This window comes from Ovis canadensis, chromosome 2 (assembly GCF_042477335.2).
Source record: "Ovis canadensis isolate MfBH-ARS-UI-01 breed Bighorn chromosome 2, ARS-UI_OviCan_v2, whole genome shotgun sequence".
Taxonomy (NCBI): Eukaryota; Metazoa; Chordata; class Mammalia; order Artiodactyla; family Bovidae; genus Ovis; species Ovis canadensis.
In genome coordinates this window covers 178,841,105-178,858,566 of record NC_091246.1, presented here as the reverse complement: position 1 = coordinate 178,858,566, position 17,462 = coordinate 178,841,105, and the positions used below count along the sequence as shown (strand labels likewise).

Sequence of the window (17,462 nt, the reverse complement as noted above, 5' to 3'; positions counted from 1 at the left end):
TTTATAAAATATTTAAAAATTATTTCAATGAGAAGTGCAAAGGAAACAAAAATGAGGAGACTCCTGTAGGACATATCAACCAATTGTAAACCAATGGACAACTGGGACCCAAATTGTAGCCCAAAGACAGTTGGGTATTTGCAGGTATTTGGGGAGTCTTGATAGCAATATTTCTATGTATAATAGCATTCCTATGTTTATTGGGGATAAATTATAGTAATATTTCTATATATGATAGTATTCCTATGGTTGTGTTTTAAAAAAGAGCTCTTAGACTTTATGAATCTATTCTGAAATATTTATAAATGAAACCATGTGATGTCTTTGAAAGAATTTGAGTGTGAGTAAATGGGTAAGGGTATAGATGAAACAAGCTTGGTTATATTATTATCAAAGCTGATGGATGAAAATATTGGGTTTATTTGATATGTTTGAACATTTCCAAAATTTACAAAGATAAACTTTTAAACTGAATTAAAAATCCACCAGTGATATATATTTTTCCTATGCCAGCAGAGTTTCTCCATACATGTTCTTTGCCTTGTGGGTAGAAACTAATATTTCCAACTTTGCTTTTAAGAAAACAAATATTTGGTTGATGTTCATATATTCATGCGGTCGTTACTGTCACTTCATCACCTTTTTATTCATCCAGCAATCATTCTTCAGCTGTGAACCAGGTTTTACAAACTACACCAAAACCTGGAGAGGCTTCCTATTTGGAGACAGAACGAGACAGTAGGGTGCTCTGGGGATTTTATAGAGACGTGGAAGCATTGGGAGAGAGCGCCTTGGCTGAGGGTAGGATGGAAAGACTTCTTGAAAGAAAGACTGTTCAGTGTCAAAGGAAGTTTAGTGGTTATCTAGATAAAGAGGAAGAGGAAATGCACTTGCCCCATTCTCAACACTAACTTGTCTACCAATGAACAATTTTATATACGTCACTTCAGTTGCTCAGCCATATCTGACTCTGCAGCCCCATGGGCTGCAGCACACTAGGCTTCCCTATCCATAACTATCTCCCAAAGTTTTCTCAAACTCATGTCCATTGAGTTAGATGCCATCTAATCATCTCATCCTCTGTCACCCTCTTCTCCTCCTGCCCTCAGTCTTTCCCAGCATCATTCAGTTCAGTTCAGTTCAGTTGCTCAGTCGTGTCCGACTCTTTGTGACCACATGAATCGCAGTACCCCAGGCTTCCCTGTCTATCACCAACTCCCGGAGTTCACTCAGATTCACGTCCATAGAGTCAGTGATGCCATCCAGCCATCTCCTCCTCTGTCGTCCCCTTCTCCTCCTGCCCCCAATCCCTCCCAAATGCCAAATGCTGAGCTACTTTACATCCCTTTCCCTGAGTCTTCTTGTTAAAAATCCCAAACAAGGTATTCTAGTTATTAGAATAGAATACCTTATTTCCCTTTGATATACCAGGATATAAATAATTTTTCCAAGTTCATAAACCAGAAATTATAGATTCACTGAAGTTATGTTATCCCACCAGTGCTAAGCCAAAAAAGGAGTTTCAAAACTTAGTGACTTTATGTTGACATTGCAAAATAATAAAGATAGTAAGACAGCAGATAGCACATACCTACATGGGGAAACAGTGGAAACAGTGTCAGACTTTATTTTTGGGGGCTCCAAAATCACTGCAGATAGTGATTGCAGCCATGAAATTAAAAGATGCTTACTCCTTGGAAGAAAAGTTATGACCAACCTAGATAGCATATTCAAAAGCAGAGACATTACTTTGCCGACTAAGGTCTGTCTAGTCAAGGCTATGGTTTTTCCAGTAGTCATGTATGGGTGTGAGAGTTGGACTGTGAAGAAGGCTGAGCGCTGAAGAATTGATGCTTTTGATCTGTGGTGTTGGAGAAGACTCTTGAGAGTCCCTTGGACTGCAAGGACATCCAACCAGTCCATTCTAAAGGAGATCAACCCTGGGATTTCTTTGGAAGGAATGATGCTAAAGCTGAAACTCCAGTACTTTGGCCACCTCATGCTAAGAGTTGACTCATTGGAGAAGACTCTGATGCTGGGAGGGATTGGGGGCAGGAGGAGAAGGGGACGACCGAGGATGAGATGGCTGGATGGCATCACTGACTCGATGGACGTGAGTCTGAGTTAACTCCAGTAGTTGGTGATGGACAGGGATGCCTGGCGTGCTGCGATTCATGGGGTTGCAAAGAGTCGGACATGACTGAGCGACTGAACTGAACTGAACTGAATGTATAAAAGGGATAATTAAGAGACTTTGTCTACATTATTCTAAAATTTATAGTTGAAAATGAAAAACTTAATTTTTACCATTTGCTTTGATAGTTATTTTCCTTTAACATATCCTACCAGTATTCCCAAACCAACTTTTACTGTCAAAACTGATATTAATATATGATTGATTCCCTGCATGTTACATTGATTCCCTGTATTTTGCATGTAGATACATCCTGGAAGGGACGTTGCAAAAAGCTGCAGAAACCAGGATGTGGTTGAGCCATCATGCTTGATGATGCGTTTAAAGATGTCAGACTCCATACTGCAAATGGCCAAATGCTACACTTTACTCTCTTGTAAAAAGATTGGGGGATCTGAAGTTCTGAAGTTTCTAGCTAAAGTTTCTATCCCCAAAGGTTCTGAAGTCTCTGTCCTTACTATGCTATGTATGACACATGAGCTTGACCTGGAAACGCTTCTGTCCTCTGGCTGTCCACATAAGACTGGTCATAGATATCATCGTTTCATGCCCATGAAAGCATAAAGCATTAATGGGCTATGGCAACACACATTATTTAAAAGGATTCTTCTAATGTATAGTTGTGGGTCCATGCCTAACAATGATGACAGCTTCTTGAGCCTGTGTCTTAGCTGACATTGTTATGCCCAAGTCGCAAAATCTCCCAATGACCACCAGGGAGCCGATGTCCAATGCAAAAGGAAGAGACTCTTTATCACCAAGCTTGAGCTGGGGCTCCCACCGTTACCGATGCAGCGGCTATAGGGAGGAGCCCTGAGTTTTGGGTTACATTGCTTATATAGGGTATATTCGTGTAAAAAGGGGGATTTTCAGGCTGGAGGACATCTGCTTGGTCACCCTCTTTCGAAGGGTTGTGTGTTGATTTCTGATTGGTTCTTATTACCTAGGCAAACCACAAATTCCTGAACTTAAGGTCAGGAGATTTTGGTCCGAGGTCTGATTGGCTCGTGGGTGGTGGAGTGAGGTCAGGGGATTTCCAAAGTCTCTTTCCTGGCACTTTACAAAATGGAGTTCTCCTGTTAGACAAGATGGAGTAGCTTAGGCTCTTCAACATCTGTGTTCCCCCAAAACCTGCCTGTATACAGTATAATATGGCATTGCAGTATAGTTCAGTCTTAGTGTTGATAGAGTGCAACACATTAGGGAGCACTGTGGCAGGCAACCTCTAGACACTTCATCTGCGAAAATGAAAAGGAATCAGGTTGGGGGGAAAATAAGTCCCTGTCATTTCCCCACTCACTGGCAAGAAGAAAAGACAAGTGCAACGTGTAGTTTTGTTAACCTTCCTTCTTTATAGCACACATTTCCAATTATACCCATTATAATGTACTTGGCTAGAGGGCAGGTTGCTTTTTTAAAATGTGTTGAGAGCAGTCTTGATTTAGCTGATGCTCATTTGCTTTCTATTGCTTGGTTAAGCATGCTGCATTCTTTTTCCTATTTTACGCACTGGATAAATATGAGATGGTAGCTCTCAATGAGCTAAATCAGTGGTTTTCTGCCCTGGAGATTTTTTGAACAGTTCAATGCTTGGGCCCCACCCCTGAGACATTCTGATTTAAATGGTTTGGATTGAGGGGTATTAGGAGTCTATAAAAGCACCCTTTGAGATTCCAGTATGCAGCTAGGGTTAAGGACCACATGGACTGAGTCCATGCATGGCAATATTAGCTATGCAGGACTTAGTTTTGATATTTAGCAAGAGGAAGGACTGGCCACTATTTGGAAGGTTAACTCTCCAGATTGGAGATATTTTAAGTACATTGGTAGTTGAGGATAGCAAATAGAGGAAACTGGAGATAGTCTCTAGTTCAGTTCAGTTCAGTTGCTCAGTTGTGTCCAACTCTTTGTGTCCCCATGGACTACAGCATGCCAGGCTTCCCTGTCCATCACTAACTCCTGGAGCCTGCTCAAACTCATGTCCATCGAGTCCGTGATGCCATCCAACCATCTCGTTCTCTGTTGTTCCCTTCTTCTCCTGCCTTCAATCCTTCCCAGCATCAGGGTCTTTTCCAATGACTCAGTTCTTTGCATCAGGTGGCCAAAGTATTGAAGTTTCAGCTTCAGAATCAGTCCTTCCAGTGAATATTCAGGATTGACTTTCTTGAGGATTGACTGGTCTGATCTCCTTGCAGAGATTAGAACTATTGCTTAGGCCTCCATGAGTGCCTGCCATATAAAGAAAGTGTTTATTTGCCTTGACTGTCATCCCATGCAGATGTAAACATGAATTGTTCCTTTTGAAATCTATGTTAAAGACTTTCATTAAATTTAGTGGTTCTGTATATATTATATATAATATATATATAACATTTTCAAATTGCTTTAAATCTCACTTAATTAAACATTCCTATCAACTATCTTGTGAATTGGCTTGACAATATTATCCATATAGGACAAGCAAAAAAAAAAAAAAAAAGAAATTCTGAAAGGTGAAGTGCGATGTGCAAGGTCATATAATGATTCAGTAATGAACTGGGCTTAGAAGCCAGAGTGCTGGAGGTCTTGTCTATTGCCAGAGCCATTGAATTTGACCTCTGTTGCAAAGTGAATGATGATTATGAAAATTTAATAACATAGAATATATTTTTTCAGGCAACATTTCAAAATGAAAGATCTATATGGATATCCTGGAGCCTTTTTTTAGCATTCCTGGGAATTTTAACAGAAAAAGCTTTGCAATTTTGTTTAATTTTATGCATATATAAACAGGCTCATTGTTCTTTTTTTTTAAATTTTAGATTCTGCTATAAAACAATGTGAATCAGTCATAATTATATATACATATATATCCCTTCCCTCCTGAGCCTCCCTCCCTTACCCCCATCCTACCCTTCTCAGTTCAGTTCAGTTCAGTCACACAGTCATGTCTGACTCTTTGCGACCCCATGAATCGCAGCATGCCAGGCCTCCCTGTCCATCACCAACTCTCGGAGTTCACTCAAACTCACGTCCATTGAGTCAGTGATGCCATCCAGCCATTTCATCCTCTGTCGTCCCCTTCTCCTTCTGCCCCCAATCCATCCCAGCATCAAAGTCTTTTCCAGTGAGTCAACTCTTCACATGAGGTGGCCAAAGTACTGGAGTTTCAGCTTTAGCATTATTCCTTCCAAAGATATCCCAGGGCTGATCTCCTTCAGAATGGACTGGTTGGATCTCCCTGCAGTCCAAGGGACTCTCAAGAGCCTTCTCCAACACCACAGTTCAAAAGCATCAAAACTTCGGCACTCTGCCTTCTTCACAGTCCAACTCTCACATCCATGCATGACCACAGGAAAAACCATAGCCTTGACTAGACGGACCTTAGTCGGCAAAGTAATGTCTCTGCTTTTGATTATACTATCTAGGTTGCTCATAACTTTTCTTCCAAGGAGTAAGCGTCTTTTAATTTCATGGCTGCAGTCACCATCTGCAGTGATTTGGGAGCCCCCCAAAATAAAGTCTGACACTGTTTCCACTGTTTCCCCATCTATTTCCCATGAAGTGATGGGACCAGATGCCATGATCTTCGTTTTCTGAATGTTGAGCTTTAAGCCAACTTTTTCACTCTCCTCTTTCACTTTCATCACGAGGCTTTTTAGTTCCTCTTCACTTTCTGCCATAAGGGTGATGTCATCTGCATGTCTGAGGTTATTGATATTTCTCCTGGCAATCTTGATTCCAGCTTGTGCTTCTTCCAGCCCAGTGTTTCTCATGATGTACTCTGCATATAAGTTAAATAAGCAGGGTAACAATATACAGCCTTGACGTACTCCTTTTCACTGCCAGTCTGGGCTTCCTGTGTTGTTTAGCAAGTTCCCACTATCTATTTTACACTCAGCGTTCATTTGGAAGTACTTGGAGTTGTAAGCTGGAAGGGAATTCTGGGGGAAGAGGCTGCTCTCGATGTATTTGCTCTATATATGGAACACCAAGGTGAACAGGGAGGAAGAGATGAAAGCTTCCTACTCATAGCTGTTCTAGGACATTGCATTTGTTACTACTTAAATATTCTAATTCCCCTTGAGCAAAGAGAGAACATACCAGATTGATGGCCTTTGGAAAATAAATGCAATGTTTAACTGTCTTTCCTGAATGCTTATAGGACTATGGAGAACTTCTACGTTATCATCTCTCAATCATGTTTCACTTCTGCTTTACTGGGGAAATTTAATACTACATGTATGTACACTTCAGTATAACACATAGCACTTAGGTATGTATCCTCCATGTATGGTGTGGTGTGGTGTTAGTCACTCCGTTGTGTCCAACTCTTTGTGACCTCATGGACTGTAGCCTGTCAGGCTCCTCTGTCCATGGAATTCTCCAGACAAGAACACTGGAGTGGGTTGCCATTCCCTTCTCCAGGGTATCTTCCCAACCCAGGGATCGAACCTGGATCTCCTGCATTGCAAGCAAATTCATTACTACTAGCGCCAAACATGTTGGTAGCTCCATGTATAGCAGATACATGATAAAATATTTATCAATAATGACAACACTGTATGTGGTAAGTACTTCCCTCTGAGAACTCGGGGTCACAGTTCTGCAAATTTAAGTGAGAAAAAGGTGGGCTGGTGAATCCTGGTTTGGTACTTTTTCTGAAAAGGAAATCAGCTTCAAATCTCAAAAAATGTTGTGAATAAGGTAGAAAGGGGTATTTTCTTGTATATAGTAAATCAGTAAACAGAATCTACATTTTAGGGGATTTGATGTTGATGAACCTGGACTGCCTAATGTCATATTACAACCTCTGTCTATAGAATTGATTTAGAAAAGACTTCTTAATAACTATTTGGAATTTTTGCCAAGTGAAACTTTTTCCTCTGATGCTCCACTTTGATTCAGTGCTGGTTCCCTTTAGGTACATAGCATCTATTTGCGATGTTTCTATTATAATGACACATATCAAGTAGGTCTAGTTGATTATTTTGAAGTAAGCCCTATATTCTTCTTTCCTTTTAATTTTTAATTCTATGATTTATAAGGAAGTGTGCTTTAGGCCCAAAACAGTTTTCTTCAACTGCATGAACTGCTATCTCAAGCAGAATTCTGTGGCATAAGATAACAAGATCAAATGATCAGGCTGAATAGATGATTTTAAGAACAAGGCAGTCTACTTTTTCCACACATTTGTAATGCAACCCTTTGGTGCAGTGAGAAACAAAATGTGCTTGTTTTCTTGCATTCGCATGGAGGTGATGGTCTTTTTCTGAGTTATCATTTAATTTTTTATACAGAGGTCTTTCTGAAAGTGAGTAGATGAGCTATTAATATTTAAGCCAAGATAATAGACATTAACGAGGACTGTCCTGAGCAAACAGGATTGTTTGATCCCCCTGCCCATTCCTCTCCAGTGATATCAGAAGGTGGTTGGAGCTCACTGCCTTGAAGTTGGAGTTTAATTTACCAGAAACGTGGAATGATTTCAAGCCACTCATGGTCCACCTTTAGATGCTCAGAACATGAATGCGACCCACCATTGTACAGAAGACTGTTTTGCCACATTTTTATTTTAATTAGAAAGAGCCTCAACTATTGAAGGCTTTCTCCTCCTCCTTTCTTAAACACTTTCTTCTCACTTTCTCTCATGAACTTTTATGACTCTGGAGAAGATTCCCTCTACCAGCAGTGTTGACATGCTTTATATGTGTATCTCATTTTATCCTCAAAGCAGTTGTATGAAATAGGAGCTTATAGTCACCCTGTTTTATAGCCAAGGAAACTGAGGCTCAGAGTGGTTAAAGGAATTGTCTGAAATCTAACATGCACTGGAGTCATAACTCCACCCCAGGAAGTATTTAATGTATGGATGTTTACAAGCCCGTAGCACTAGTGGGAAAGAATCTTTCTGCCAGTGCACGAGACACAAGAGGCACAGGTTCATTTCCTGGGTCGGGAAGATCCCTGGAGGAAGAAATGGCAACCTCGTTCAATATTCTTGCCTGGGAAAATCCCATGGACAGAAGAACCTGGCAAGCTACAGTCCATGAGTTGGACACAAATGAGCACACACACTCACTGACTTGTTTAAATGATACAAATCTTAAAATATCACTGGTACCATCCTTTGGCTTCAGGATCCACTGGTTAGAGAGGAATAATCAACAGACTTTTGGCTTTGTTTTTAATGGTGAACTAGGGGTGTAAGTGGGGAGGAAGAAGAAGGGTACTAGGGGGCAACCGAGAGTTACAAGTCTATAAGGCTAGGAGGATATTGGTGCCTAGAAGCAGAGTGGGTTGCTGAAATCCATTAAACCTATTAGTAACTGAAACAATAGAGAAATCAGGGAAAGCCAGAGAGGTCATTTGTTATGAATGTACCATCAAAATTCTACAGATTGGTATCGGAAAAACTTCCATGATTTGCTGATATCCATCTATCCTGCATCCCCGTTGCACATGCTCTTTTTGTTTATTTTTTAAATTTTTAAACCATTTATCATTTATTTATTATTATTATTATCACTTTACTTTACAATATTGTATTGGTTTTGCCATACATCAACGTGAATCCACCAGGCGTGTACACGTGTTCCCCATCCTGAACCCCCCTGCCACCTCCCTCCCCGTACCATCCCTCTATTTGTTAATTTTTTTAAATTGAGGTATATTTGTTTTACAGTGTTATGTTAGCTTCTGCTGTACAATGAAGTGAGTCAGCTACGTGTATGTATATATGCCCTCCCTCTTGGACCTCCCTCTCAACCCCCAACCTCATGCATCTAGGTCATCACAGAGCGCTGAGCGGAGCTCCCTGTGCACCACAGCAGCTTCCCGCTAGCTGTCCATTTACACATGGCAGTGTAACACATGCACATCCTCTTTCCTTTGGGAGCATTTGCAAACCTGCCTCCCTGTCAGCCAGTGCTGATGCTCACCATGCTCTACTTGCTCCCTGCTCTCACATTTCAAATCAATTGGAAATATAGAGGTTAAAGTCTTTATTTCAAATCATTGATTGAATAACCTTGCTATCAGGGCTCAACACTCTTGACTCTTCGGGTCAGTGTAATGTGCCCCAGCTTATCTGGCTGTCAGTCATCCAGAGGTACTCTTTTTCTCCACCTTGGCTAGCATCTGTCTAGGAACGGCTTCACTGAGAATCTTTAAATATCCCTCAGTGTTTGTAGTCCACTCGTATATTTTCCTTATGAAACACGGCTGTTGATCTTTAAGTTGCCATCTTTTCTAAATGTTATGTCTTCTGACTATAATTAATAACTTAAGTTTAATTATGTTCGATGACCTATTAATGATAAAGTATGTGTAAATTAAAGCTGAATGTAGAATAGTTGTTTATTAGCCATAATCATGCTTGAGCAATTGTTTATGTTTGCAGACAGGCACTTTCATTTATTGTTATTTTTCATAGGCCTAATAAGGTTGAAAGCATCACTCACAAAGCCCTACAAACATTGCTTTTAATGATACTTGACGCTTTCTGCCAACTGGGTACTGTTGAAGAATTGATTAGGAAAGAAGTGTCCCTTGGGAATAACAGAGACCCCCATGACATGAACTCCTGCTTGGAATGCCCCTTTCTCTTCATCTTATTCTAAAGTCTCTTTTATGGAAAAATCATGGGCTTTGATATCTACCTAGCTATTCTTTTCATCCTAGATGGGAAATTATTTTGTGGAAAATATTTTGTAGACATTATTGACCCCTTCTGACCTCCATTTTCATATCTGTCAAATGGGTATCATAACAATAGTGATAATAACAAAACAATAGTAATAATACCAACCTCATAAAGTATTGTAGTAAAAGAATGAGATAGCATATGCAAAATGCCAAGAAATGGATCTGATATAGATTAAAGTGAATTCTTAGAAATTCACTTAGAAATCTAACGTATTCTAGGTACATATGTAATATGAATGTTTTCCACCACCTCCCATGTTTCTGGAAGTATTGTCCTACTTTGATACAAAACTGCTTGCCTCATGCTGCCTTCAAAATTCATGCATGAGAAGAGGATTGGCTGCTTTATCTCAAGTGTAGACCGCCTACTCTTGAGCTTCCCATGACATCAGCTAAATCATGTCCATTCTGCAAAACGAATACTGTTGTCATAATCTGAAGCACTGTATATCGTAGGGAAGGGGAAAATCCTTTAAACCTGAATGCTAAATTTTATTAGTCCAATGTTCAAGAAACACATGTTCACTTACAATGAGAAAGTCTTAATGTAGATTTAATGTACTCTTAATGTAAAGGGTTTTCCCTTTATTGAGAGGCTCTCTTATTTCTCTCTCTTTCTTCATAGACATGAAATAATTCTTAATTTCTGTGGTACCAATCAATTTTTCCTCTGGAAAAATGTGACCTCAGTTCTAAAAGTTTATTTTGCCCATAGAGTGCATCCTTCTCAACCTTCACCTCAAGATCTATAGAGCATGATAATCAATGTGACCATTTTTCTAAAACTTTGAATTATTTGACCTGGAATTACACCATAAGGTAGAATATATCAAGTGTGAGCTGGCACTCTGTGTGTGTAGTGTGTGTGGGTGTGTGTTTGGGGGTGTGTGTGTATGTATGTCCTGTGAAAGGAGAGGCATTGATCCATGTTCTCTCTCAATATGGGGTAAAGTCAGCTCCTTAATTGTTCCTATTGTCTTCAGTGTTTATTTCTGGATTCTTAAGATAACACTTGGACAAACCAAATGGACACATACACACAACCCCACCCATCCTAAGGGTAAACAATAATTACCAGTGAAAGAACAATGTAATTGGAATTAACTTGGGTGGAGGGAGGAGAGAGACTTTTTCCTAAAGGCACAATTATTTATCTAGATTGTCCCCACCCCGATAAAGATAGCTTGCATATTATTATGTAGAACTGTTTTAATTATACTTTTTTCCCTCCTTCTTAGCCTTCTTTTTCTGTACTCTTCACTGGGCCTTAGCCACATTAAAAATAGGTTAATTATACCATTCTTCTCAGTCAAATAATAGCAACTGTCCTTTGACTTGATAAGCATGTCCTGGTAGGAAATAGGTGGCCCACTCAAATAGGGAAAATTTAATGAAGAGACAGTTTATAATACAAAGGAGATGACAGGGTTAACTAATAGTACCTGGCTAGGGACAGTTGGGAGCCTGAAAGTTGATACCTGTAGGAGCTATTAGAAGAATGAGGAGCCTGGTGGGCTACCGTCTGTGGAGTCGCAAAGAGTTGGACACGACTGAGCGACTTCACTTTACTTTACTTTTTACCACTCCATTAGAACTGTGGCTCTGGGGAGCAAGGGAACGAACTTGGAGGTGATTTAGACAATGAGATCTGGTGGGATAAGCACCCTAATCTTTCTTCTCTCTCTGTCTCCTCTTCCTCTGTCGACTTTTTTCTTTCCACTGTGTGCCCCAAACCACCTTTGACCAAAGCTGACCAGAAGCCAATGGACAAGGTGGCCACTAATACATACCTTCTGTGGTTGGATCTCTAAGTACAAAGAAGGGCCAAAAAAGGCAGCAGATGGAAAACACCTCATGGTGGGGGTGGTGGTTTAGTCGCTCAGTCGTGTCTAACTCTTGTGACCCCAGGGACTATAGCCTGCCAGGCTCCTCTGTCCATGGAATACTCTAGGCAAGAATACTAGAGTGTGTTGCCATGTCCTTCTCCAGGGGATCTTCCTGACCCAGGGATTGAACCCAGGTCTCCTGCAGGCAGATACTTTACTGATTGAGCTACAAGGGAAGCCCCCAAAGACCTCATGCCTCTCCTTAACTTTTAGTCTCCCCTTCTCATAATCTCATTAAAGTGGTAGAAATGGATTTGAAAATTCTCAATTCTTTGTCAAAAACAAAGAGAGTTCCATCAGTGGCTGAGAGATCTAAACTTGATTATGGAAGATTCAGTGGACAAAGACTGAGGAGCACAGAAGCAGACCTGCAGTACAGGAAGACAGGACTTAGTACAGCAGAAAGTGGATGGCAATAAAAAAGGAAGCTCATCTGCCCGGAAAGACCCTTTAGAAACATAGTGGCTGATCTGGTGGAGGATGGGAGTAAGAAGTGGGGCAGAAAAAAATGCAGGTGATACAAAATCTTTAAATAATGAGGAGAGGCATAAAAATAGTGATACAATTATAAAAAAAATTTGAACAGTAGTGGAAAAATAAATATTCATCAATTACAGAAAAACATCAATAGATAATGTCTAAAGTTAATAAAACAACAAGTGATGACATGTACATATTATTTATAGATTTGGAGGTAACCACAGCAACAGTTAGAACTGGACATGGAACAACAGACTGGTTCCAAATAGGAAAAGGAGTACGTCAAGGCTGTATATTGTCAGCCTGCTTATTTAACTTATATGCAGAGTACATCGTGAGAAACGCTGGACTGGAAGAAACACAAGCTGGAATCAAGATTGCCGGGAGAAATATCAATAATCTCAGATATGCAGATGACACCACCCTTATGGCAGAAAGTGAAGAGGAACTAAAAAGCCTCTTGATGAAAGTAAAAGAGGAGAGCAAAAAAGTTGGCTTAAAGCTCAGCATTCAGAAAACGAAGATCATGGCATCCGGTCCCATCACTTCATGGGAAATAGATGGGGAAAGAGTAGAAACAGTGTCAGACTTTATATTTTTGGGCTCCAAAATCACTGCAGATGGTGACTGCAGCCATGAAATTAAAAGACGTGTACTCCTTGGAAGAAAAGTTATGAGCAACCTAGACATCATATTCAAAAGCAGAGACATTACTTTGCCGACTAAGGTCCATCTAGTCAAGGCTATGGTTTTTCCTGTGGTCATGTATGGATGTGAGAGTTGGACTGTGAAGAAAGCTGAGCGCCGAAGAATTGATGCTTTTGAACTGTGGTGTTGGAGAAGACTCTTGAGTGTCCCTTGGACTGCATGGAGATCCAACCAGTCCATTCTGAAGGAGATCAACCCTGGGATTTCTTTGGAAGGAATGATGCTAAAGCTGAAACTCCAGTACTTTGGCCACCTCATGCGAAGAGTTGACTCATTGGAAAAGACTCTGATGCTGGGAGGGATTGGGGGCAGGAGGAGAAGGGGACGACCGAGGATAAGATGGCTGGATGGCATCACCGACTCGATGGATGTGAGTCTGAGTGAACTCTGGGAGATGGTGATGGACAGGGAGGCCTGGCGTGCTGTGATTCATGGGGTCAGAAAGAGTTGGACATGACTGAGCGACTGAACTGAACTGAACAGAAGAACTAAATACAGATAGAGTTCATAATGTTCTGGAAGGAGGAAGACAGGGAATGGCATGTAGGTCTGTTGCTATTCACTATAGTAAGTCTTTTGCATTAATTATTTTTTAGAAACCATGTGAATATATAATTTTAGTAAAAGCTCCTTTGTTTTCCTTTTTTTTTTTTTTTTTTGGCTCCATTTAGTTTGCCGGCTATAGAAATTTCCTTCTTTGTATGATTAGGTCCATTAGCTGTCTTAAACCTAAAAAATTAATTTGGTTTACTCCTAGGCATCTCCTCTCCATTCTTTATAACCTTTTCTGTGTTCTTCCTCCAGCCACCAGAAGCTCCTGCACAGAAGCCCCACACACATACATCTTCCTCCTGAATGCAGTTCTGTTCTCTTTCTCTGTAAAGTCCACGCACTCTTACAACTTTTTGTGTCTTTTCTCAAACTGTTTCTTTGACCTGAAATGGCTTCAGACTTTATATTTTTTTCTTTTTTTTAATTGAAATACAGCTGTGTTAATTTCCTCTGCAAAGTGATTCAGATATATATATATATATATATATATATATATATATATATATACACATACATACATATATTCTTTTTAAAAATATATTTTCCCATTATGGGTAATCACAGTATATTGAGTATAGTTCTCTGTGCTATATAAGAGGAGCTTCTTGTTTATCCATGCTATATACATCTGCTAATCCCAAATTCCCAATTTTTCTCCCCCGCCACCCTGCCTTGACAACCGCAAATCTGTTTTCTATGTCTGTGAGTCTGTTTCACAGAGGTTCCTTTGTGTCATATTTTAGATTCCCCATATAAGCAATATCATCTGGTATTTTTGTTTTGCTTTGTGAAAAAAAAAATGTTTTTCTACTTATCCCTCAAATGCCAGAATAAAATCTACCTTCTCTAGGAACTCTCTTTGATTTCCCCACGTGATTATGCTTTCTTCTGTACTCTGCTAATACTGTACTGGAGAAGGCAATGGCACCCCACTCCAGTACTCTTGGCTGGAAAATCCCATGGATGGAGGAGCCTGGGAGGCTGCAATCCATGGGGTCACTAAGAGTCTGACACGACTGAGCCACTTCACTTTCACTTTTCACTTTCATGTGTTGGAGAAGGAAATGGCAACCCACTCCAGTGTTCTTGCCTGGAGAATCCCAGGGACAGGGGAGCCTGGTGGGCTGCCGTCTCTGGGGTCACACAGAGTCAGACACGACTGAAGCGACTTAGCAGCAGCAATGCTGCACCAGTGTCTGACGCATCTCACTCTGCAAAGCCTTATAATTAGGTGTATATCTGTCTGCCCCTTCTTCTTTCCATTTCATTGTAAATTCAAGAATTTGTAACTGTGTATCGAGCGCAATATCTTACACATGGTAATTAAAATAGTTGCTAAGCACTGCCATTGATTTTGGAAGTAGTTGTTGATTAGAAGGCATCTAAAGATTATGAAATGAATGCCCCACACATTAAAGTGAACATCAACTGTCTTTTTATCCAGGTGCCTATTACTACTTCTGTGGATCAGCAAAATAACCAGGAAGATAATGTTTTATTCTGCTGTAATTTTACTGCTTCTTCTCTAAATTCCAATTATACACATATTACCTCAGGTTGTGAGGAGTAAGAAATCTAATAAACTAATTCCCATTAATAAATATGTTAGTAATGTATTAATTTTAATAAGTGTTTGCATAGTAAAATTAGCCTAAAGAAGGAAGTACCCCACCTGAGGGAGACAATTGCTAATAGTAAAACGTTAACCCCCTGAGCTGTTGCTTTGAGATCAAAGAGTGTTTCAGGGGCCTTTCAGATTATGCTGAAATATATGCAAAATATAATATAGATTCTGATTAATTAAAATATATTATCAGTGGGAAACAATCTTCCCATATTAGAACATACAGATTTGAAATCACAGTTAGTAAGTGATGTGTCTTTCTTATAGAAGTAAGGTTGAGTATCAATCTCTGGTCTTTTCTTATTATTCTCATTTCCCAGGTAGTCTTTCCATAGGTTCTTATTTTTCTTTTTTTTTTTCTTTATTAAATTGCTCTCTATTCCTGGACTTTTCTTTGCCTCCACATAAAAGGCCACTACTATTTTATTTTTTCTTTACTTCAGGAAACGCTACAATAAAACAGTCTCGATATAGGATTATCATCCAAGAAGCAGCCAACGGAGGCCAGGAATGCCCAGATACCTTATTTGAAGAGCGAGAGTGTGAAGATGTGTCATTGTGCTCCACATATCGGTAATTAATTGCTTTCAAAATAATCATTAGACCTTAGTATAAGCCATGTCCTATTTGCTTTTATATAGTATATGGTTATTATATGAAGCACTTGTAGTGAGAAATACAAAGACGTAGTATTTTTTCATCTTCAAATATCTCACCATTTTCCCCTTTTCCAGAGTATATTTTGAGAGAGTAAAGGGTGTGAAAGTCTAATTTAAAACGAAAAAGGTAACAGCCACGTTTTGATTACAGTTGAGCTGCTTGACTTCAGCCACCCAGGTAATCAGTTTTCAGGATTAGGATTCAAAGATATGCAGGTTGAGGTCCTTACTAGACACACACACACACACACACACACACACACACACACACACACAACTTACCTCATTCTATTTTTCTCATCCTAAAGCCTTTAATCAAGAACTAAGAACAAATGTATACTGCCTTAACAGTTGTTTATTTTAGTTCAAAAATGGTTTTGGTTCTCAATTTTTGTCATGTACACATTTTAAGAAATCTTAGGAAAAAAATTTAACCTTTGGGTAATTTTTTGTCTTTAGAAAAAGAAAATGAGTAATATTTAAACTATATATTTTACCTATATTTGCCCCTCTGGGAAGTAAGTGACTATTATTTATAAAAACAGTACCTGAGGTTTGTGTATTTAGTCATAAACTTTCATTCTTTTAACATCAGATTGAAGCACTGCTTTAAAGTATTAATACTTCTGGATTAAATTCAATCACTGTTGGGTTTTACTCATTTGTGGAAACAAGCCCCAGGTCTTAATAATCATGTCGTTATCAACACTCTTAAAAATGCCTTTATTCGAAATGTTTAGGGTTTTCTCTGATTGAGAAACTGTATCTTAAATCTATGTGATTCAAGAGCTATTTTTTTCTAGGGACTTCCTGGTGGTCCAATGGCTAAGACTCCCAGCTCCCAGTGTAAGGGGCCCAGGTTCGACCTCTGGTCGGGGAACTAGATCGCACGTGCCACACCTATGAGTTCACATGCCTCCACTAACATTTCACATGCTGTAATAAGACCTGGTGCAACCAAATAAATACGTAAGAACAAATATGTTTTTTAAATGAGCTAATTTATTCCAGAAGTTTTGTCCTGTTGTTTTTTTTTTTGTCGTTGTTTTTTTTTTTTTTTTTTTAGGAAGGCCTCCCATTAGCTAGAAAGAAGCCCCGATCAGGATCAATTTCATCATCTTTTCCTCCTTTTGTTTCTATCTAACAACCAGTTTGGGAAAGACATGAGTCAGCACTGGAACAAGCCCAGTCTGCCAGTATTTCTTCATCAACCGCCAGGCCATTGTGGGAACACTGTCAATATCCATCCTATTGTGCCAGCTTTAAATATTGAAACTTTTAGCTCAGTGAAAGAGCTGTCAGAGAAAGCAGTCAATTGAAAAAAAAAACAAATCAAATAATGCTAGACATTTTCTGAACCCAGTGCTATTATAATCAGAGAAAATCGTGGAAACTGTTAGTGGTCTCTCTTCCTACTGTCCACTTTCGTTGCCCTCTTGTGGTGCTTCAGTGTAGCCCCTCATTCTTGAACTAGAAATTAGTTCTACTCTGCCTGAATTGCCTGATTGTGTCCTGTCTCCTGATGCTGATAAGTGTGTCCAACTTATCAACATGAGTCTCTTAGTCAAACACCCTTGAATTTTGAGCATACAGTTCCTCTTTAGGTTTTGCCTTCCCTTCATTGGTTGGAGAGGCAAGTTAATGTAGACCTTTATCATTTTCTTCTGATTCCT

General features: G+C 39.6%; 1 protein-coding gene across 1 annotated transcript in view; it reads left to right on the top strand.

The window, feature by feature from the left end:
- Positions 1-17,462, top strand: part of THSD7B (thrombospondin type 1 domain containing 7B) — a 1,055,806-nt gene that overhangs the window by 596,265 nt on the left and 442,079 nt on the right. The window contains exon 11 of the mRNA XM_069574436.1: positions 15,574-15,703. Within this exon, the coding sequence (XP_069430537.1) occupies positions 15,574-15,703 (130 nt within the window). The remainder of the gene's footprint in view (positions 1-15,573; positions 15,704-17,462) is intronic.